The sequence below is a fragment of the Rattus rattus genome, chromosome 1, assembly GCF_011064425.1.
Source record: "Rattus rattus isolate New Zealand chromosome 1, Rrattus_CSIRO_v1, whole genome shotgun sequence".
Classification (NCBI taxonomy): Eukaryota; Metazoa; Chordata; class Mammalia; order Rodentia; family Muridae; genus Rattus; species Rattus rattus.
Window position 1 is genome coordinate 35828973 of NC_046154.1, and position 22643 is coordinate 35851615.

Sequence of the window (22643 nt, forward strand, 5' to 3'; positions counted from 1 at the left end):
TCTCTCCAGCCCCAGTTTTGTTTTTCTAAACAGGGTTTCTCTGTGTAGACCAGACTGGCCTCTTGCACAGAGATTTGCCTACCTCTGCCTCTTGAGAGATGGGATTAAAGATGTGCATCACTATGCCCAGCCTGGAGGGGTTTTGTTTGTTTGTTTTTAATAAATTTTCAGTATTCCCAGTTCTTTGGGTGAGTGTTAGTGACTAGCAAAATCATGTTGCTACTGTAGAGCTGCAGGCATGAGCTTGTGCAGATGATGGTGATGCTGCATATTTCTCCCACTTTTGAAAAGGTCGTACAGTATCTAGTACGAAGTAAGTATTGAGTCAACTTTTAATTGCTTGTTAGAGCCCAGGGTTTAGTCCTCAGCACTGCTGACAAACCAAAAGGATCCTAGAGGGGTTGGCTTAAATAAAATTGATGGGACTTGGGCTGGAGAGATGGCTCAGTGGTTAAGATGGGTCAGACAGCCAAAAAGCATGTCTTTCTCTCTTACACAATTAGGATTATTATGCTGTTATCATATGTAGTAAATCTTACGTTTAAAAATATCCACTTTTGGTGCTAGGGTTGTAACTTTATTGGTTGAGTACTTGCTGAACATGCAGGAAACCTTGGGTCCTATTCCCAGAAGCCATTAACTTGACTGGGTGGCACAAGTCTGTAATCCCAACACTTGGAAGGTGGAAGATCATTGCCAAGGCCAGTGTGAGATATGAGAGACCCAGTCTAAAAAAGAAGAGAAAAAGAAAAACTCATTCCAGCAATTAACAAATATTATAGATGAGTATCTTTAGTAATACTAGTTCACTAACAGAGAACTGGACAGTTACTTGTATCTGTCTCCCTCTCTAGAGCCTTCCAGTTGCACATTCAAGTTCCTCTAAAATCTCGAGGCTCATAGTTGATTTTCAACTGTTTACAACCTTTTCTTTTAGGTTATTTTATTTTACTGTTTTTATGTGTATGAGTGTTTTGCGTGCTGAATGTATGTATGTGTGCCATGTGTGTGCTTGGTGGCTGCAGGGGTCAGAAAAAAGCATTAGAACTGGAGTTACAGATACTTAATGAACCACCACTGAACCCAGTGGTTTTGGGCACTGAACCCAGGTCTTCTACAAGAGCCACAAGTGCTCTTAACCACTGATCCATCTCCAGCCCCTTATTTAAACCCAGGGCCTTGTGCTTGCTAGGCAAGCGCTCTACCACTGAGCTAAATCCCCAACCCCCTTATTCAAACTTTTAAAACGATATATTTATTTTATGTGTATGAAGATTTGCCTGCCTGTGTGTATGTGCACCATGTATGTATGTCTGGTGTCCCTGAAGGTTGTTGTTGGTCAGATCCCCTGGAACTGGAGTAGATGGTTGAGTCATATGGGTGATGGCAACCAAATCCAGTCCTCAGTAATAGCAGCAAATGCCCTTAACCATTCATTAGGCCTTCCAGCCCCAGTTGACTCCTTTTAGTTAATTGTGTAAAATGTATATGACATAAGTTACTTAACCTAGGGTGGGACTTGCTGTGTTGCCACACCTGGCCTCCAGTTCTTGAGTTCAAGTTATTTTTCTGTTTTAACTTCCTCTAGATGTTGCCTCTCCGCACCTGCGTCCAGTTAATTACAACAGTACATTTGTCCGTAAACGAAACTGCTCGTTAAACACTCAAGTCCATATTTTATTCTTTCCTTTCCTCTTTCTATGAATTTGACTACTTAAATATGTATTGTTTTGCCTTTTTTGTTTGTTTGTTTTTGGTTTTTGTTTGTTTTTTTTCTATTCTAGAATTCACTATGTGAACCAGGCTGGCCTGAAATCACAGAGATCTTCTGTTCTTGCCTCCCAAGTGCTGGGATTAAAGACATGTGCTATCAAGCTGCCCTTTTTTTTCTCACCCATTTGTCTTAAATGTATGTATGAGTGTGTGTGTACATGGGTATATGAGTGCCACAGCATTGCATGTGTATGTGAAAGCCAGGACAACTTGTGGGAGCCTGTTCTTTCCTACCGTGTGGATCCCCCGGCTCGAACTCAGGTGTCCTAGGTTTATCACCAACTGGTTGCCTCTGAACATTCTCAGCTGCTCTCAGTTTCATCCTTTTGCATGTAGATATCTTGATTAGTTGGTGAAAAATTTGTCTTTTTCTTACTGTTCTTACATCATGTATATAAGAATTTTATGTCTTTTACTGATAATTCTCAATTTAAAAATTTAAGTTATATTAAAAACAATTCGGCCACATGGTGTTGAAAAGATTGTTAGCTGGTGTGGTGGCACAAGCCTATAATCTCATCACTTCAGAGGCAGAGGTAGTAGGATCAGGAGTTCAAGGTCAGCCTCTACAACATAGGAACTGAGGCCAACCCAGGCTATATCACACCCTGCCTCAAAAAAGATAACAAAAATAAAATGAAAAGATTGTAAACTGAATGAGCAAGATTTCTCCATTAAGCTGATACTTTATCCATGCAAAAACCGTACCTCTTACCTCAAAGGAAATAAGAGATAATTTGTTCAGGAGCCAAATATGAGGGACAGTGGTTTAGGAACATGGATTCAGGCTACCTCCAATACATGTTCCATTGTAGATGTGGTTACATGAGATTTTATTAATTCCAGAACAAAGAAAGACATTTGCCACATTCGTTGCTGAGGACCAACAAGTTCCAGTAAAGTAAGGTGGGGGTGGATTGTTACAGGCATTTGACATGCTTAGTTCTTGTGGTAGAAACTAGTGGTTTGCCAAGAATGCATTTTAAAGGCTTTGATAGTCACAAGGATGTTGGTTCAGACAGACATTGGGGTGGGCAATGAATACCTTTTAAAAGGACAAGAAATAACCCCAGGCAATTTGGCTCTGGTCTGCAGCATTTTAATTTCCATAGTTACAAAGTTCAGGCATTTTTTTTGCCTTGTAGAATTTTTAACACAGTTTGACTATCCCCTCTCCCCTAGCTTCATATGCTGTCTAGTGTGATAACTCTTGAGTGTGTCACTGTCTTATACTGATAATTGGAATGTAAATTGGGATTGATTTTTTTTTTTCCTGGAGCAGAATCCAGCATCATGTAAAGCCATAGGAGTTATGGAGCCAGAAATTCTATTTATAGTCCATTCTAAGAAAGTAGTCCTGGGGCCACCAAGCTTCAGTGGATACTAAACCTGTGGTCACTAAACAAGGCAGGAAGATAGGAATATGGGAAAAGAAGTCCAGAAAGTGGTGGGAGATAAGAGTCCAGGCACATGTTCTACCCAAGCAGAGCCACTTCCCAACATAACCACAGCCTTGCATAGTAGTGAATGTCACTTGGCACCATTGCCAGGAAACTTCCCAGGAGCAGTACCTTTAGAATGGGAGGTGGAAGAAGGCCAAATGACTACCACACTGCATGGGTGCAGATACTAAAGGGAGTAGAGTCAGAAGAAAAGACAGAATTTGGAAATAAGCATATTTATTAAAATAGTAGTAGAGCTGTGTATCCCGAGAAGACATAAAACACGTGCAGATGAAAGTGTAGAACCTGCTCTTTCCTCTCGTGTGACCACTGATGGCTGTCCTGGACTGCCTCTGCCTACTGAGTGCTGGGACCACAGGCCTGCAGCACCACACCCAGCTTCTGCTGTAAAGGTCAGGGTTGTAGATCAGTGGAGGATGGAAATGACAAGGAAGTGTCTCTCTCTCTCTCTCTCTCTCTCTCTCTCTCTCTCTCTCTCTCTCTCTCTCTCTCCCTCTCTCTCTGGATGTAGCTCAGTTTGTAAAGTGCTTGCCTACTGTATATGAACTACTGAGTTTGGACCTTCACCTAGTAGCACATAAAGGCATTCTGTAATCCTAGCCTTTAGAAGGTGGAAGCAAGTGGATCAGAAATTCAAAGTCATCCTTGCCTAAATGAGAAGTTTGAAGCTGGTTAGAGACACTTTTTTTTTTTTTTTTTTTTTTTTGCATAGCTAATGTGGAAAGTGTGAGTTGGGTACAAGAAGCAACACAAGGTGCAAGAGTTGTGGTTTACTTAGTCACTTCCTCATTGTAAGCAGGCAGCTGCTAGCCAAGACCTAGCAGGCTTGAAGCTCTAGGTTCAGTTCTACGACCCCCACCTCCCTCTCTCTCCCTCTTCCCTCTCCTTCTTCCCTCTCCCTCTCCCTCTCCCTCCCCCTCCGCACGCACACACGCACTCACTCACTTACTCACTCACTATGGGAGTGCTATGGGAGGCAACTGCTAACCAGGGCCTAGCATGCTTGGATATACTTAAACTTAGGTGCCATGAGAGCCTCCCGTACATCCCAGCAATATGTCACATCTACCTTATTGCTTCTAGGCTCTGAATTTGTACATCAAGTTACTACACTAGATATGTCGGCAACTTGTAACACATCATTAGTCATCTGTGTATCTAAATACAACCAAACATGGAAAAGTATAGTAAATAGTAAAGTGAAACCACATCTAAAACAAATAAATCAAGACAATTCAAACATCCCAGGTCTTGTGGACTGTGGCCTGGAGAGTGCCTGTCTGACTTGCTTGATCTCCAGCACAGCAGCAACTGAGCATGGTAGGTACACATGTAATCCCAGCACTCAAGTTCAAGGTCATCTTGGGCTACATGAGACTGTCTTTAGGGATCAGAGGGAAGGATGATTTGGTTAAATGATATATTGCATTTCTGAGAATACAGGACACTCAGTCGAGCATTCAGGTGTGTACATCATTCAGTGTGTTGAGCATTTTTACTATATGCAGCATGATGGTGTATCACATGTCATTAAAGGAGGGGGGTTGTTTTGTTTCTTACCTAGTAATAAAGATCACTATTGTTCTTTTGTTTTGAGGTTTGACCTCAGACTATGCAGTCAAAGATCACTTCCGAGCCCCTGTATTACAGGTGTGCAGCACACCCAGCTCAGAAAGGGACCTTAAAGTGAAACGTGTAAAAAGTTGGGAATGCTTCACTGTCGCTATATTTCTTTGTAGTTTTTTAGTGTGTGTGTGTGTGTGTGTGTGTGTGTGTGTGTGTGTGTGTGTGTGTGTGTGTGTGTGTAGTGGGGGAGTACATGTGTGTCTGACACTCATGTGGAGATAGAGGACATCTTCACCTTGTAGGTCTCAGGTCATGTGGTTTGGTAGCTAGTATCATTAGTATCAGTAACTGTTACTAGTCCTATTTGTAGTCCTTTAGACAGAAAATTCTAAGACAACAGTTACACCAGGGTTTTGCTGCTGTTTACTTTTCTGTTTTTGAGGCAAGGTCTCTTAGTGTGGTCTTGGCTTTCCTAGAACTTACTCAAACTCGGCAAGATCTTCCTGCCTCTGCCTCTCTACCTCCAACGCTAAGAGTAAAGGTGTGCACCACGATACGCAACTTTACGTCAGGATCTTGGTGTCTTTTCAAGGAATTAAAATAAAGGCTCATGTATATTGTAAGAGTATATCGTCTTGCCTGTCTTCCAAGAGCAACAGTAGCCACATGAAAGAGAGTAGTTACTTCCTGGGGCTTTGTTTATAAGGCAGGAAAGAGGGACTAATTGTTGAGGTCATAACTTGGGTTCTCTACTTTAGTTGACAGACCTGAGTTATCCCTTCTGATGATATATCTGATTTTAATTATATAGTCTATTTATGTATAGGCATAAGATGGTAAATAAGAAATTGTTTCTAAAAGTTCAACTCATGACAATTTGCCTGGTTGTTCATACACCCAAAACCAACCTGCCTCTCAATCTTGTATATATCTACTAATATATGTGAGTGAAAACAGGAGGAGAAACTTACTGTTAGTGGTAGGGTGTACATGTAGTAACCGCCTTTCCTTTCCTTTCCTTTTTCAATTTAATGCTGTATTTACAAACTTGCTACTTTAATTCTGCATGTATAGTGAGACCCTACTTAGGCATATTGTGGCTTTACTCCTCTGATTTCTCACTGTCAGATGAAGCATTCTGCATTCTGCTTGCTTCGAAGGGATGATTCATGAAATCAGTGAATCTAGAATCCACTAAACCAACCAGGGCCTAAAAAACAACAGGTACACATGTGTTAGGACAAGAGAAGCAAACAGTACATTTGAGAATGAATAACCTTGTTATTTGTAAAATGATGAAATGTGTTTGTTTTTTAGACCTTATTGCAGTATGCAAGCAACAAGAATGCATCAGAACACATTGTGTATCTTCTGGAGGTATACCGCCTTGCTATCCAGAGCTTTGCCAGCGCACGTCCATTTTTAACTACTGAATGTGAAGATGTCCTCTTAGTGCTTGGCAGATTAGTCCTGTAAGTTTAAGCTCTTAAATTACTTAAGAATTGAACACTGTTGGTTGTGATGTTTGCCTGATTTCTTTACAGTAGCACTGTTTATTCTGCACAGCATCCGTTCCCTTTTCTCTGAGCCTTCACCCCTAAGTTCCCAAGAGATAAAGTCCATCTAAACAACATCTGCAGCTGCCTCAGTCAGTCTCAGTTTCCCCTCCACCGCTACACCCGGGACTGACCTGGCTGTTCTGGAATTCTCCATATAGACCAGGCTGGCCTTGAACTCAGACGTTCCCCTACCTCTGCCTCCAGGATGCTGGGATTAAAGCCTGCACCACCACTGCACACTGAAGTCTCTTTTCTCACTCAGGCTGCACTTAAGTACACAGTCCATTCTCCTCCTCTCTCCCTTAGGTATATACCTAAGAATGTGTGTTAAACAGTCTATTGTGACTGGGACCAAGTGCCAAAGAAAACCAGCTTAAGAGAAAAGGATTGTGTTGGCAGTTTCAGGGGTTTTAGTCTATCATGAGAAGGAGGCCTGACCAAGTAGAGCAGTCTTCACCCTGAAGCAAGAAGCAGAGGGAGATGCCTCCCCCAGAAGGGTCTGCTCGCTTATTATCCTTCTGGAGCTCAGGCTGTAGGCGGCACTGCTTACCTCAGCTGAAGTCTCCCCTGTAGTCAGTCTTTGGTGGAGATGCTTTCATCTAGATGTCCTTCTTAGGGGTCTCAGGCTAATCAAGTTGGCAACCAGAATTAATTATCATAGATTCAGGATCTGGAAGCAGGTTATGCTTGAGAAATACCATATTCTTTGGAGAAATACTGTGAAACTTTGCAACTTGATTACATTTTTTGAACTAAAAATAATTTTACCAGCACAAAATATCGGTATAGTAAAGCCGGCCTAAGTGTCCACAGTCATTTAGCTGTTTAACATTAGGTTGCCTGATATTCATCTCAACAGCTATTCCGCCGTGGACTGGTGCTGTCTCATTTAGATCCTGCATTGTTGAGTAAGATACATGCTAGTTAGGGCAGTCTGTTCATTTCGTCTAGCCCTACCTGTTTGTATTCTCTTCACCACAGCTGAATCTGACATTTTTGTGGAAGATTAGTATTCCCTATTTATCCCATTGTTCTCCCTAACAAGTCCCACTCACTTCCTGCCACATGATATCAGTCTCTACAGGCAAAGTGATGTGCTCTAAGGTTTAGGTGAGCTGTTAGGGTTGACGTTTTCAGTTGTTCGTTACTGACATTTTTGGGAATCCTCTAAAAATCCTTTTTTTTTTTTTAAAGATTTATTCATTTATTATATATAAGTACACTGTAGCTGTCTTCAGACACACCAGAAGAAGGCATTGGATTTCTTTACAGATGGTTGTGAGCTACCATGTGGTTGCTGGGAATTGAACTCAGGACCTCTGGAAGAGTAGTCGGGGGCTCTTAACCGCTGAGCCATCTCCCCAGCCCTAAAAATCCTTTTCTGTTACTTCTTCCTGTGCTGGGCTATTAGTTATCATAGAAGGAAGAGTCATTTTTGTTGGGTTTTAGAAGTGAAGAAATCACTTTGCTGGTCATTCTGTTTCCTCTGCAAGTGATAGAACTGAAGTGGATGGCAGGCTGCATCTCTGTCACTGTGTCAACTAATGCCCCAGTGTCCTGAGATCTCGCTCTTGGTCAGTAGGTATGAGCAGCCTTCCTGTACAAGGGAACACTGCTTAGAATATGACGTGTTTTGTGTGGTTTGTTTTTTTTTGTTTGTTTTTTTTTTGTTGTTGTTGTTGTTGTTTTTTTTTTTTTGGAAGGCTCATATATTTCCAAAATTTATTAAAACAACAATTAAACACAAAAGCATTATAGTTTCTCTTGTGTTTTTTAATACTTGAAAAACTAATAGAACAATTTTAAAGAGTATAAGTACTTAAAACAAGTATAAAATTCTTGCATATTTTTTATGCAGTACTTAATTATTACATACTTACATAGTTATTTGTATTGTAGGAGTTGTTTTGAATTACTGCTTTCAGTGTCTGAAAGTGAACTGCCCTGTGAAGTCTGGGTACCATTCCTTCAGTCTCTACAGGTAAGAAATTCTCTGTTTAGTTGTCCAAATATATTTAATTATTCTCAGCAAAGAAACTTTGAAACTTAGAACAAAAAACAAGCTAATTACATATTTGTATATTTATGATTAAATTAAAATGTCCAGATTATTCATGATATAGCACCTTGTCACTCGATATAAATCTCTGGATCAACTAAACTAGTTGTACCCATAGGAGACCATTGGGCTCTCACCTTTCTAAGTGGGTAGAACAAACTAGAAAATGGCAAGTGTCCTGACCATCAACAGGTGTCAAATGATCTGTTGAGGTAGAAACTGAAAAGATACTTTAAAAATACACTTCCGAACTAGGGAGATGGTTCAACCATTAAAGCTTCTGCCTTGCAAGCACGAGGACCTGAGTTTGGATCCCCAGAACCCATATAAAAAGCCAGGTGTGTACCACAGGTCTATAATCCCAGGGATGGCAAGGTGGGAAACAGAAAAGAGGATCCCTAGAGCTCATGTCTACCTAGCCTAGCCTATGTGACAAAGCTCCAGGCCTCTTGAACAAAGGAAGTTGGTAAAACGCTGGAGAACAATACCAAGGTGTTGACCTAAATATGCACACACCTACGTATACATACACACACAAATATACATTAAATAATATCAATCATTTAATTACTGATCACTGCTCTGTACTTTTATTTTAAATATGTTATGTTCTTTAATCAAGTAAACCTGACATTGTGGAGATTATTTGAATCTCTATTCACAACAAGGAGGCACACTTAGGAAAGTTAGCTTGCCCAGAGTAACGCCCACCTTCCGAATCAGACCCCTTTATTAATGGCTCTATGCAGGACACACATTTCACAGCAACTTGGACCGGTTTCATATGGACACAGATAAAGATTGGTATATTAAAAACATTTTAGGAATTTATTTCCTCTGAGCTACATACTACAAAATGGAATGATTGAAGAGAAAAATGAAGAAAATTCTTTGTCATTCCTGGCCTATTTGAAACTATGTAATGCAATCCTGATTTCTCACATATCCAAACGGCCATTAAATTCATCTTTTGTGTATGGCAGGTTGATTTCTGCTTTTGTTTGGGATTTTTTGGGTTTAGTTTTTTGGTTTTTTTTTGTGTGTGTGTGTGTGTTTGTGTGTGTGTGTGTGTGTGTGTGTGTGTGTTTTTTTTGTTTGTTTTGGGTTTTTTTTTTTTTTGGTGTTTTTGTTTTTTGTTTTTGTTTTTTGTTTTTTTTATTAAAGCTGATCACACAAGTGGGTTGTTGAAACCAGACTGTCCTTGACTCAATCTGTAGCCCAAACAGGCCTCAACCTTGTGACAGTCCTGTCCTCGCCTCATGATGTGCCGGAATTGCAGATATGCCCAGATGAGCACAAGTATTTTTGTCTCGAGGCCTTGAGGCCTTAGTTTGTTCCGGGTGTGTTGTGTTCTGGCCTTCCAGAATGCACATATACTTAACTCTTAGTGTTTTATTATATCCTCCCTAGACAAAATACTCTCTAAGCTTCTTTGTTTTCTTAGTGTTTGCCTGAGTAAAATAAGTGCCTCTTCGTCCCCCAACGTAGGTTTTTAGTAGTTGTTAAACCTGTGGGATATAGTTTTGAATCTTTCCAGTAAATTTAATAAAATAGCACTGCAGATAAATAAGAGGCTTGGCCCCTGTTAAAAACCAAAATTAAACTTTTTCCTTTTTTTGGAGGTAGGGACTTGTTATGTATGTATTCTAGGCCAGCCTTTGATCTTCTTTTCTCACCTCCTAAGCATTCTGATTGATAGGCCTGCCACCATGTCTGGCTTTTTGGGTTTCATTCTGTTTCATGCTCCATCTCCACCCAGAATATGAATCTATATCAGTGAAGGCCTCCGATGGCACCAAGTCCCTTGACCGATGTGCAGCCTCATGAGTATTAGAAAACCTATTCTGAGCAAGTTAGTGTTCTTGTTTCCAGGGCAGGAGATTAAGCTATGTGGCCTTGCTCATGCTGTCTGAGCACTCTACACTGAGCTACATTTCCAGCCTGGTCAGGACTTTTGTTATTGTTCATGGTATTAGCTGGGTTTTTTGTTGTTTGGGGGGGGTTGTTTGTTCATTTGTTTGTTGAGATTAACATCTGTATCTGCCACCTAGGCTGAATTAGAACTCACTTTGTAGCCCAGGCTGGCCTTGGACACAGTACTCCTATGGTGGCCGTACAGCTTGTTCTTTAGTTTTTATTATGAGCATGCAGCTTATTCTACATGACAATGACTTTGCTCCTTGACAACACATGGTACTCTTTTCTGCATGTGACCATGAATTATTTAACTAAATATCTCCTGTTGGTTTTAATGTTATGAAACTAAACGACTTGCTGCCATCTCAGTGTTCCAGATCTCAGGGTATAGCAGTTGTACTTTAAAGAACCTGTGCTGGCAGGATGGCTCAGTGGGCGAGGCTGCTCTTTTCCTGCTAGGCCTGAGAGCGTGAGCTTAAGCTTCAGAACTCACTTGTTAGGAGAGAATTAACTGCCACATGTCCTCTGCTGATCTTCACAAGTACTCTTATGCACACACATCCCCCCAATAAGTAAAACCTTTTAAGTACAAAGTTTTTTAAGTATCTTTATTATAATGAATTAACTAATTACCCAGTCAATACTTGCAACAAAAGTTGCTCTAAATGAAATAAATTCTGAGTTTAACAATGAAAAAGTAAAATATGTGGTGTGGTGCCCTGACCTTATTTCATCTTAGTCCTGGGGAGTACCAATAACACCAGAGTTAGAGACATGGATGGGGAGGAGAACAACCATTTACATGTCAGTTGCTGTTTATCACAGAAGTGATGATATTTTCTTCATCCTGTTTTGTTTTTCAAGGCAAAAGTTTTTCTGAATAACCCTGACTGTCCTGGAACTTATCCTGTAGGCCAGACTGACCTTGAACTCAGAGCTCAACCTGCTTCTGCCTCAAGTGCTGGGACTAAAGACTTGTGCCATCACTGTTCTGGCAGGCGCTGTAAGCAGTGATCGGATAGTAAATCCTAGAGTTTCAGGTAGACTTCTCATTTTCACTGTGTTCAGGATAAAGAAGTCTAAAGACTAGTCAATCTTTAAAAGGAAAATTGCTGTGTTAACAATCTAAAATGGTACCAAATAATTATAAATTAAATATTGATAAACTATTACTGGAAGTCTTCCCCTTTTTTCTCTCATTAGGTTTTATGTAGCCCAGGCTGGCCTTGAGCTCTTGATCTTTCTGCTTCTTCATTTCTACTTACTAATTGCTGGGTACGTGCCACTCTGTTTCACTGTGTAGGCCTGGCTAGCTTAGAACTCCAGATGTGCCTGCCTCTGCCTCTCAAATGCTGAGATTAAAGGTTTGCGCTGTCATACCTAGTAGCAATTACATTTTTAAAAACTGCTAATAACCGAGACCTTAAAACATCTAGTATAGGAGTTGGGGATTTAGCTCAGTGGTAGAGTGCTTGCCTAGCAAGCGCAAGGCCCTAGGTTCGGTCCCCAGCTCTGAAAAAAAGAAAAAAAAAAAAAATCTAGTATAAAGCCACCTCTTATTTAAACAATAGATTAACAAGGATTTAAGTAGTTGGAAATCAGAGCTGGAGCTGAAGCTCAGCACTGCCCCTCACCTCAGTGTCATACATCAATTATTCCCATATGGTAATTATTTTACTGTGCTGCCTGAATACTGAATAGGCCTTTAAATGAAGCCTGCTACTGCCAAGGTTATTAGGTCCAGCCATCATAATTATTGGGATATTTCAGATATTCAACTCAGGTATAAATTGATTGTGATAATAATTTTACATGAAGGAAATTCATGAAAACATTTTAAATACATTTTTTAAACTTGGTTGGGAATATCCCAATAGGAAAGCACAAACATTACTTTTTCTCCCTCTCATTGTAAGTGTTGAACACTGACCTCACTCAGACATGGATAGCTGTATATGCCCCAGGACTGATCGATCAGGGTCACAAATTCACACAATAAGGTTATATTGGGTTTTTAAGCCTAAAATCCACAAACATTTGTGCCAAGTTATTCCACCAATCAGGATTTAGAGACGGGGCTTTGCTAGGCTCATGTCTTTGTTGTACACTTCTGCTGTCCCTGTTAGTTGTGGTATTCAACTGGCAGGGGATTTGCCATGCCTAACCTTATTGTCTTTTTTTTTCCCTTTTTTTTTTTGGAGCTGGGGACCGAACCCAGGGCCTTGCACTTGCTAGGCAAGCGCTCTACCACTGAGCTAAATCCCAACCCCCTAACCTTATTGTCTTAACTTGTCAGTCAGGATGGTACTTGTCTAACATTTTGTCAACCAGGATGTCAGTTACCCATGTACATGTCTCTTTATGCCAGGTAGCATAGCAGTTCTCAGGGAGGTCTCATGAACTTAAACTTTACTCAACCCCTACCCAAAATGGAAGTCTTATTCCAAATAGTTTCTGATATTGGTACAGATGTCTCTCTTATGTTGGGGTCCATCTCAGGGGCAGCTTATAAAAGCAAATACCATAAAAGCTTATACACAAGTGCAGGAAGTGTTGCTGGGTGGTTGGTTCAGGTCCAAGCTCATTGTGTGTAACTATACAAAACAGTTCTACTGACTTTTATCATGATTAGTTTCCAAGGGCACAGAAGACAACAGAATATGTAATCAACCTGGACATGAGAAAGTTTCCTTATAATATGAGTTACAGTACAAAATGGCAGGCTAACAGTTAACTAGGCTTTTAGATTTAACGTAGGCCTTAACATTCCATCTAGGCCTTCAGTTTATTGTTTTTTGTTTTTTTTTTTTTTCCGGAGCTGGGAACCGAACCCAGGGCCTTGCGCTTCCTAGGCAAGCGTTCTACCACTGAGCTAAATCCCCAACCCTATTTTTTTTTTTAATATTTTATTTTTTATTTATCATATATGAGTACACTGTAGCTGTCTTCAGACACACCAGAAGAGGACATCAGATCTCATTACAGATGGTTGTGAGCCACCATGTGGTTGCTGGGATTTGAACTCAGGACCTCAGGAAGAGCAGTAGGTGCTCTTAGCCGCTGAGCCATCTCTCCAGCCCCAGTTTATTGGTATTTAAGTTGAGAAGGCAAAGCTTTGTTAATTAGCTTCTCTTCTAAATATGCTACTTTCGTTTTAGGAGTCCCATGATGCATTGTTGGAGTTTGGAAATAATAATTTACAAATACTGGTTCATGTTACAAAAGAAGGAGTATGGAAAAATCCTGTTCTTCTTAAAATTCTGTCACAACAGCCAGTAGAGACAGAGGAAGGTAAGTCTTAACACATCATTGACCATATTGAGTTCTAAGAGATTTGGAATTGGTTATTGATTAAAATTTTCTATCTGAGTTTTTTGTTTTGTTTTTCTGGGTAGTAGTTGTGTGTGTGCGCGCGTGTGTGTGTGTGTGTGTGTGTGTGTGTGTGTGTGTGTGTGTTGCACACTAGAATCCCAGCAAGCAAGCAGGAGCTGGAGACAGAGGATTGGTTTCAGGTCAGCCTGTTAACATAATGGAGACTAGCACCTGTTACAGTGAAAACCTGCTTCAAACAAATTTGTTTGATATTTTACTTTTTTCTGTAAGAATTGTTACACTTTTAGTGTTGTATGTCTTGTTGTATTTGTTTCTTTTTTTAAGTTGTCACATTGAATAATGATACTCATATGGAGTTCCTGAAATGAAGATTAAATTGTTATAGTTCTAGGATAAACAACAGATTTCAGGACATTATCCCAGTTAGCTAACATTTTATTAAATGTGACTATTGCATTCAGGCCTTTTTTGTATAGTAAAAAGTTTAGCATAAGGGTTTGTGGGTTTTTTGTTTCTCAAATAATTTTTAAATTGTTTTTTGGTGGGTTCATATGCCATAACCTGTTGTGTGTTCATTCAGAGGACAGTTTTATGGGCTAGGGTCTTTCCACCTTTTCATGTAGAGAATCCGCAGATTGCTAGGTGCTCTTGTTTGCCGCACTCAGGTGTTTAGATTTGCTATTAGTTGTGACCGTTGATGATTTGTTTGGAAAAGATAATTTTCCTTTTTACATGTAGGCAAGTGGAGACTAACAAATCATGTTTGTTATCAAGAGAGCTTAATGGTAGGGTATGCTTTGGTTTTGTTTTGTTTCTCTGTGTAGCCTTGGCTGTCCTGGAGCTCACTCTATAGGCCAGGCTGGCCTCGAACTCACAGAGATCTTTCTGCCTCTGCTTCTGAGTGCTGGGATTAAAGGCATTAGCCGCCACCAGCCAGCTTATGGGGTATGTTTATCATGGACTTCCTAATTTACTAGTGTACTTCTGTTGATGTGGAAGGTCTATGATGCACTGTATCATAGTGTTCCTATGGCTACTGAGTAGCAAGAAATTGCCTTTTAAGTTGTTTTGTTTTGTTTTATGTATGAACATTTTGCCTGGATATATGTATGTACCCCCGATCCATGCCTGGTGCACACAGAGGCTTAAAGAGAGGAGGGTATTGGGAATTCCCCTGGAACTGAGTTACTGATAGTTGTGACCCACCATTGTGGGTGCTGGGATTGAACCTGGGTCTTCTGGAAGAAGAGCTATGCTCTTAACTAAGCCATTTCTTCAGCCTAGCAGTAGAAATTCTCTGCTATAGTCTCTCTTGGATTTTTTTCATGTGTATGAATGTTTTCCCTGTGTGTGCGAGTAGTGTGTGTGTGTGTGTGTGTGTGTGTGTGTGTGTGTGTGTGTGTGTCTGCAAAAGTGAGAGGAAGATTTTGGATCCCCGGCAAAAGTGAGAGGAAGATTTTGGATCCCCGGGAGCTAGAATTCTAAAAGATTGTGAACCACCATGTAGGTGCTGGGAATCAATCTAACCCAGGTTCTCTGCAAGAGCAACTAATGCTTTAAAATGCTAAGCTATCTCTTCAGCCCCTTTCATTATAATCTTACAGAATTTACAGGGTCTCTCACTATGTAGTCCTGGCTGCATAGAACTTCCAGTATAAACTATCTTGGACTTGAACTCACAGAGACCCACTTGTCTCTGCAATTAAGCATTGTTTTGAATTCAAAAGACATTTAAACATTTTTGCTTGCCACCCAATGACCTATGACCCAAAGCCTAATGACCATGTTTCAAATCCTGGAACCCATGTAAAGGTAGAAGGAGGAAACTAAGATCTCTGACTTCCACATAGATTTTATGCACAGCACACAAATGCTAGTAAATTTGGAAAGTATGCATACAAATTGTTTAAAACTGCACCCTGTGGTAAGTGCCAGTTGACTCTGAGCTGATGGCTGAAAACATGCAAAGGGTCATAGATGTGGAGGCCATTTGTGGTTCAATTTGGCCTTGAACTCTTCTATAGTCAGAGCATGCAGAGAGAGAGAGAGAGAGAGAGTGAGAGTGTGTGTGTGTGTGTGTGTGTGTGTGTGTGTGTGTTTCACATGTGTGCCTGGTGCCTGCTGAGGCCAGAAGAGAGGATCAGATCCCTTGAACTGGAGAGTTAAAGATGGCTGGGTCGGTCCCCAGCTCCAAAAAAAAAAAAAAAAATTTAAAGATGGCTGGGAACTGCAGTGCTGCCACGTAGGTGCTGGAAACAGTGCAAGAGCAGTCAGTGTTCTTAGCCATTGAGTCATTTCTCCAGCACAACGACTTGAGACTTTGTTTTTGCTGTTTGTTTGTTGGGGTTTTTTGTTTGTTTCTTAAAATCAGCCTCTCAAATGTTGAAAATACAACAGTGGTGGAGCACATTGCCTAGCTAAGAGCTCCTTTTATTTTGTTTTTTAAAGATTTAATTTTTTTAAATTACGTGTGTGTGTGTGTGTGTGTGTGTGTGTGTGTGTGTCTGTGTCTGTGTCTGTGTCTGTGTCTGTGTCTGTGTGGGTAAGAGACTGGAGCTCATCTGGAGCTAGAGTTACAGTTGTGAACTGATGCGAGTTCTGGGAATTAGACTTTGGTCCTCTGAAAGAGCAATATGTGCTCTTAACCTCTGAGTCATCTCCATCCCTAAGAACTCCTTTTAAACTAAACCTTAAATGTGATTGTTTTCAGATGTTAAGGTACAGATAAGATAAAGTGTCATACTGTCAGTAACTTTTCTTCCCAGCATCTGTGGCTGGGGATTAAACCTTGCTCTTTGTCTAGAGCAACCCACAGCAACACAGGGATTCACAGTCATTTTACTTTGCAGCACTAGGCATGAACCAGTACCCTAGACATGCAGGATAAATGCTTGTTGAGCTGCCTTCCCAGCCCCTAGATTCCTTTCAACAGATAAATGTATTGATAAGTAAGTAAGAAATAAGTATCTAAGAAATATAGATACTTCTTAAGAAAGGGAAAGAAGCCAGGAATGGTGGTACACACTTTATTCTCAGGTCTCAAAGGCAGAGGCAGGTGGATTGACCTTATTGCCCTATTTGAGCTTGAAGTTCATCAGTGCTGGCTGGCCAGCAGAACTCTAGAGAGCTGCCGGACTCTAAGCTTCAGTAGTGACGTTACTACCTCCTTTTGTGTGAATCCTGGTATTAAACGCAGGTCTGCAAAGCAAATGCTTTTTATCTAGTGAGCATCTCCCAGCTCTTGAAATGACCTTTTTTAAAAAAAAAAAAAAGAAAAAAATGACCTTTTTTATTATTATTTAATAAAATAAAATAAGCTAAAACATTATTATTTAATGGTTTATTTGTTTTTATTGAATTTTTTCCTGTTCATTGGTATTTTGCCTGAATGTGAGTATCTCCCTAGAAATGGGGACACATTGTGAGCTGCCACATGGTTGCTAGGAATTGAACCTGGGTCCTCTACAAAACCATGAACTGCTCTTAACTGAACAGCCATCTCTCCATCCCTGAACTGACTTTTTTTAATGCAAGACTGAGCTGTGTTGAAAATAGTAAGAACAGGACTGCTGGCATAGCAGTGACAGAACTGCTCAACTAGCAAACTTGAAGCTCTGGGTTTAGTCCTTGTCCATGTGCTGTGGTCGTGTGCCCAGCCTCCACCATCCTCACATTTAAAAAGTGTAGAAATTGTTTAACCATTGTAACATATTGAGTGGAAAGGGTTTTTTTCTCCTAAAAATAACAGCAGTGATACTTAGAGTCACTGTTCTGTGTTGAGTATTGTATTAGTGTACTCACAGCTCAGCACATCTATAAGCAGATGAGAGATCACACATGCCCAGAGACCATGTAGTTGAAATTATAGAATTGGGTTCAAACAAACATGACTTTAGGAGTATTTGACTGAAAGTTAATAATCCTTACATCACTAAGTCCATGGTTCCATAGAGAATACAGAAATCTGAACATTGTAGTTGATCACAAATTAGTAGCAGAAGAGCAGAGAAGATATCAGAGATAAATAATGGTCAGTAATAGTGAACACTTGTTACATGCTGGCTTTTGTTCTCTTATTTATATCACTCCCATTTCCTGTATGATTCTGTGATTTCTCCTTAAGGTAAATGAGTTTTATTAAGATTTTATAGATGAAAACCTTCAACTCCAGAGTGGTCAATGAATTTGTATCAGAGCAAAGCTGAATCCTCAGATGGCAATTTAGAAATCCGCAGTCTTCTAACCCATTGTTCCGCACGTACAGAGAAATCTTAGTGTGGCAAGAGATGAAGAGTATTGTGCAAATTTAGCAGGACTGGGGGCTTAATGGTAACATTCCTGTTTTCGAGTCTGTTGTCTCCTATGAGATTCCTAAGCTACTCATAGCCTTATAACACAGATAGAGCAGGGTCTGATAATGGGCAGAACACAGTGAGAGGGAGACTAGGCAATGAGGAGAAGAGGTTTAAAGAGCTGCATGGCCAGGGGCAAGTAACTCTGTGGTTCTGCGAGGAAAGGAGTAGCATAGAAGAATGCTACGTATGAAGTTTTGTTTTTTGTTTTTTTTTGTTTTGTTTTGTTTTGTTTGAATACTTGACAAAACATTACTGACAAAAGAATAAAGAACTATTGATGGGGGAGCTGTATTATTTTGTGAATTTAAATGATTATTAGTCTAAAATGGAAAGGCTAAGGTAAATGTGACATTTTCCCTACATGACTTTTGACTTTGGCTCCATTTTATACAATTTAAAACCAAAAGCATATGATACTGAGACCACGCTCCACCTGCTAAATCGGAGTCTTGAGAGTTGGAACGCAGAAGTAGTTAAAAGTAGGCGCAGCTTCTGGAGAAGTTTGGCACTTTAGGCCAGAATTATTGAACAAAGCCTTTAACCTAGTAGTCCTACTTCTTGGGCTTTGTTTGTTCTGTTTGGTATATGCTCTCGTGAATCACATCATTATTGATAACTGGTAAGATTGAAAACAGCTTGGAAATGGGTCAGTAGGGAATCATTGAGATGAATTATATAGTGCATCCAAACAGCGAGGTTGGTTGACAGCAACTCTAAGAGATTGGTGGTAAAATGAACTACTATGTCATTTACTTGGTTGGTCAAGAAAGGGACCCTTTATGGAGGAGTACAGAAAAAAATGAAAAGAATTGTTTCTCCAGGAGGGAAACTAAAGTACTGATGTCAAAATAAAAGGGAGTTTTCTTGCTTTTGCTTTTGATCTTTCTTTCTTTCTCTTTTAAATGAATCTTGCAGTCTGGAGAGATGGATCTGTGGTTGCTTTCAAGAGGTCCCTAGGTTTGATTCCCAGCACACATGTGGTGGCACTATAACTTAGAGCTACGGATATGTTACACATTTAAGCACACAAACCTGAACATGAATACATACATACATACATACATACTTACATACACACATAAAAGAATCTTTTTTGGTCTCTCATGCTAGGATTACAAGCATATACCACCATGCCAGGCTTAGGCCGTACTTTTAGCTTAAAGTTCTAGGAAATGGTGGCACTCACTTTATTTAATCTCAACAAAGGCAAGTTCAAGGCCAAGATTGGTCTATATAGAGCATTCCATGCTATCCAGAGATATATACAGGAAAGCCCTGTATCCAAAAAAAAAAATAAATAAAAATAAAAATAAAACTCCATCTTTAGACCTAGAGTCAGAATCTGCATTTAAGAAAGTCTCCTGTGTTCTCAGGGGCCATTTTCAAGTCTGAGAAGCAGTGCCTTAGACTAGCCACCTAAAGCAGTTTCGGCTTAACTTGCTTGAATGCAGCATTGTTAGGGAAGGCTGTATAATGTCTCAGATTGCTGAGTGGCTTTCCAAAGTGTGTACTAAACCAGGAGTATGTATTTTACAAGGGACTAATTATTCATAAAAGGGTTCTCTGGTCAAATCATCTTGGGAAACACTGGGCTAAATACACATGAACAGTTTTATTCATTGCAGGACTGTTCAGAGATTTGACCAAGGAATCCTTTTTTTTTCTAGGACTATCTCTCAGGTCTTTTGGTCGCTGGAACACACTTTGAGAAATGCCTGGTTTAGAGGAAACAGCACCACTGGCTTTGGAATCCTTGGCAAGTGACCTAACTTCTCTGAATATTAATTTTTCTAACTTTAATCTGCGGTTATTACTTGCCTTGGTGGTGGTGTGAAGAATAAATGAGATATAAGAACATTTAGCATAAAAGTTGGTGCCTCATATGCATCTACTTGGTAGTAGTTAATATTGTGTAGGCCACTTGTTTCATTTTCTTGAATTTATTTGCACTTATAGTTGATTTCACTATTCTTAACTGTTCTTTGCTGGACTTTGCAGAAAGTGAGAGGGGAGATGATTGAGTAATTCTGAAATATTGACAGTTTCAGTAAAACATTTGGTGTTTAGAATAAAACTAACATGAAATTTTTTAGCTCTATTTTCCTCTTGCCTTTGTTAGAGGAGTCTTGAGACTAGAATAAACACACATTTATAGCAACTCAGGATTCAGTAACAACAATTAGAGGCAGGAGAATCATCAGCTAAAGGTCATCCTCAGCTGTACAGTGGTGACCTTGTAGCAGCCTGAAATTCACCAGTCTCAGAAGGAAAAAAGGCAAAAGCAGAAAGATGAAAGTGTCACCACTACTCTGGCATGTGGTATATTGTCATACTATTGCATTTTTTTCCCTTTTTTATAGTTAACAAATTGATTGCACAAGAAGGACCTTCCTTTCTACAAATGAGAATCAAACATTTGTTGAAGTCTAACTGCATCCCCCAAGCCACTGCTCTATCAAAACTGTGCGCAGAGTCTAAAGAACTTGCGCAGGTATCATGTTTTCAGCAAGCCTATGTCACGTGTTTGTGCGCCATGCTTCCCAGCGAAGAGGCTATTCAGGAGGTGAGTGCCTTAGGTAACTGTTCAGTCTGGTTGTAACTACGATGTGTCAGCACAGGCATGGCATTGTTTATTTCCCTTCATCCAGAGTGAAAGCCACAGTTCATCTTTTATGCCACAAAAACCAGTGCTTTAGCCATGCAGTTGGGTATTGGTATAGTGGGTAATTAAGAATGTTCAAGTGATGTTTATAAGTGTTTACAAGTACTGCTCTACTGTGCAATCGTCTGATAGGAGAATAGCTTTCCTTCTTACAGTTCGAACTTTATTGGATTTAGGAAATTATTAGGTTAAGGAATAATACAAGGAATGTGGGACTTGATTTTTAACTTAGTTAACACTTTGTGGTTTGACCTCTGCAACACAGAAGTGCAGGACTCTAAGATCCATGAATATACTTTACTAATAATTAACTGGTTAAACAGGATACCATGGAGTACATTTTTTTAAAGTAGACAAATTTATTACTTCAGAATGTTTTGTAACATAGATTCTAAAAATATACATGCATGCATGCATAAAATGTGGCTAGAAAAAAAATCTACCTAATATTTTCTACCCTCAAGTTATTTTATATTTGTTCTTAAAGTCCTGAAATAAGGCATTAACCCAATAGAAAAGTAATATTTATATGTAGTTAATTGATATCTACAATTGTGTAGTGTTGTAAAATTATAATAAGGTTGTTTTCTTCTACCTCCCCCCCCCCTGGTCCGGCATCGAAGTGCCCCAAGATAGCTGATAGATATCTTCATCTCAGTCAGCAAAGCCTCTCACCCGCTCTGCTCCATCCCATATCACACTGCCAAAGACCTCTCTCTGAGCCTGGCAACAATCTCTCTACCCATCCACTTCCCAAGGCAGGTTTCCATACCAGAAACACGCTCTTCTTACACTTAAATCTGCACATGAAAGAACACACAACACAATAACCTTGGATCCAATTGATAAGATATAATTGCCCACTTAAACATACAAAGCCCAATACACATCCATCCCTTAGAATGTTCATAACAACCTGTTAAGGTACGGCTTGGAATCCTAACCTCAGCTTCCATGTCCTCTCCACAGCTTTTCCACAGTCTCCTCCTCTCTTCCTCTCTTCTGTTCCAGTCTCCTCCTCTTCCTTCAAACTTTTCTCCCACCCATCCTTCCTTCTTGTCCAATGACAGGCCTTGTTCTATCCTGTACCTGCCTCACCTGTATGATGACATCATCCTACAATGTAGTTATTATGTCACATATCACAAATAACATGTCATATCGTCTACTTAATACTATCTGCTAAATACTGTATACTATCCACTGAACACTAAATTCTGTATTCTATCTGCTAATAATATACTACATATCACATACCATGTACCACGTATGGCATAACACAATCATATATGATATCAGAATATATACATATATGTGTGTATTATACATTATATATCATATATCACACCCACTTACCATATACCACATATATTTTACACATTACATGCAGTATCTCATATATCAGTCATAATACATATACTGTATATTATATATTATATAGATATCTATAGTTAACACAAAAGTGAATATTATCTATATTTAAGTGATAAATAACATCATATATGTCTGGTCATTTTATTTTAGAGGATTAAAATTTTATGAAGAGTAATGCAGAATGTTACTTCACTTGATCTTTTGGAAAACTGGGGGGTATTTTTTTTTAACTTTTTATTTATTTATTTTTACACTCCAGACTTTATTCCCCTCCCAGTCTACCCCCTGAGAGTTCCACATCCCATACCTCCTCCCTGCACTCTTCCTCCCACCCACCCCCACCCCCATCCCAGTCTCCACAAGGATGTCCCCATCCACCCCACCAGACCTCTAAACTTCCTGGGCCCTCCAGTCTCTTGAGAGTTGGGTGCATCTTCTCTGACTGAACCCAGACCTGGGAGTCCTCTGCTGTATGTGTGTTGGAGGCCTCATCTCAGCTGGTGTATGCTGCCTGGATCCAGTGTCTGAGAGATCTCAGGAGTCCAGATTTATTGAGACAGCTGGTCCTCCTACTGGGTTGCC

The 22643-nt window shown here is 39.9% G+C and overlaps 1 protein-coding gene across 1 annotated transcript in view; it reads left to right on the forward strand.

Moving 5' to 3' along the window:
- Rlf (RLF zinc finger) overlaps window positions 1-22643 on the forward strand; it is a 56185-nt gene that overhangs the window by 13332 nt on the left and 20210 nt on the right. The window contains exons 2-5 of the mRNA XM_032898904.1: window positions 6120-6274; window positions 8261-8342; window positions 13496-13628; window positions 20386-20588. Coding sequence (XP_032754795.1) covers window positions 6120-6274; window positions 8261-8342; window positions 13496-13628; window positions 20386-20588 — 573 coding nt within the window. The remainder of the gene's footprint in view (window positions 1-6119; window positions 6275-8260; window positions 8343-13495; window positions 13629-20385; window positions 20589-22643) is intronic.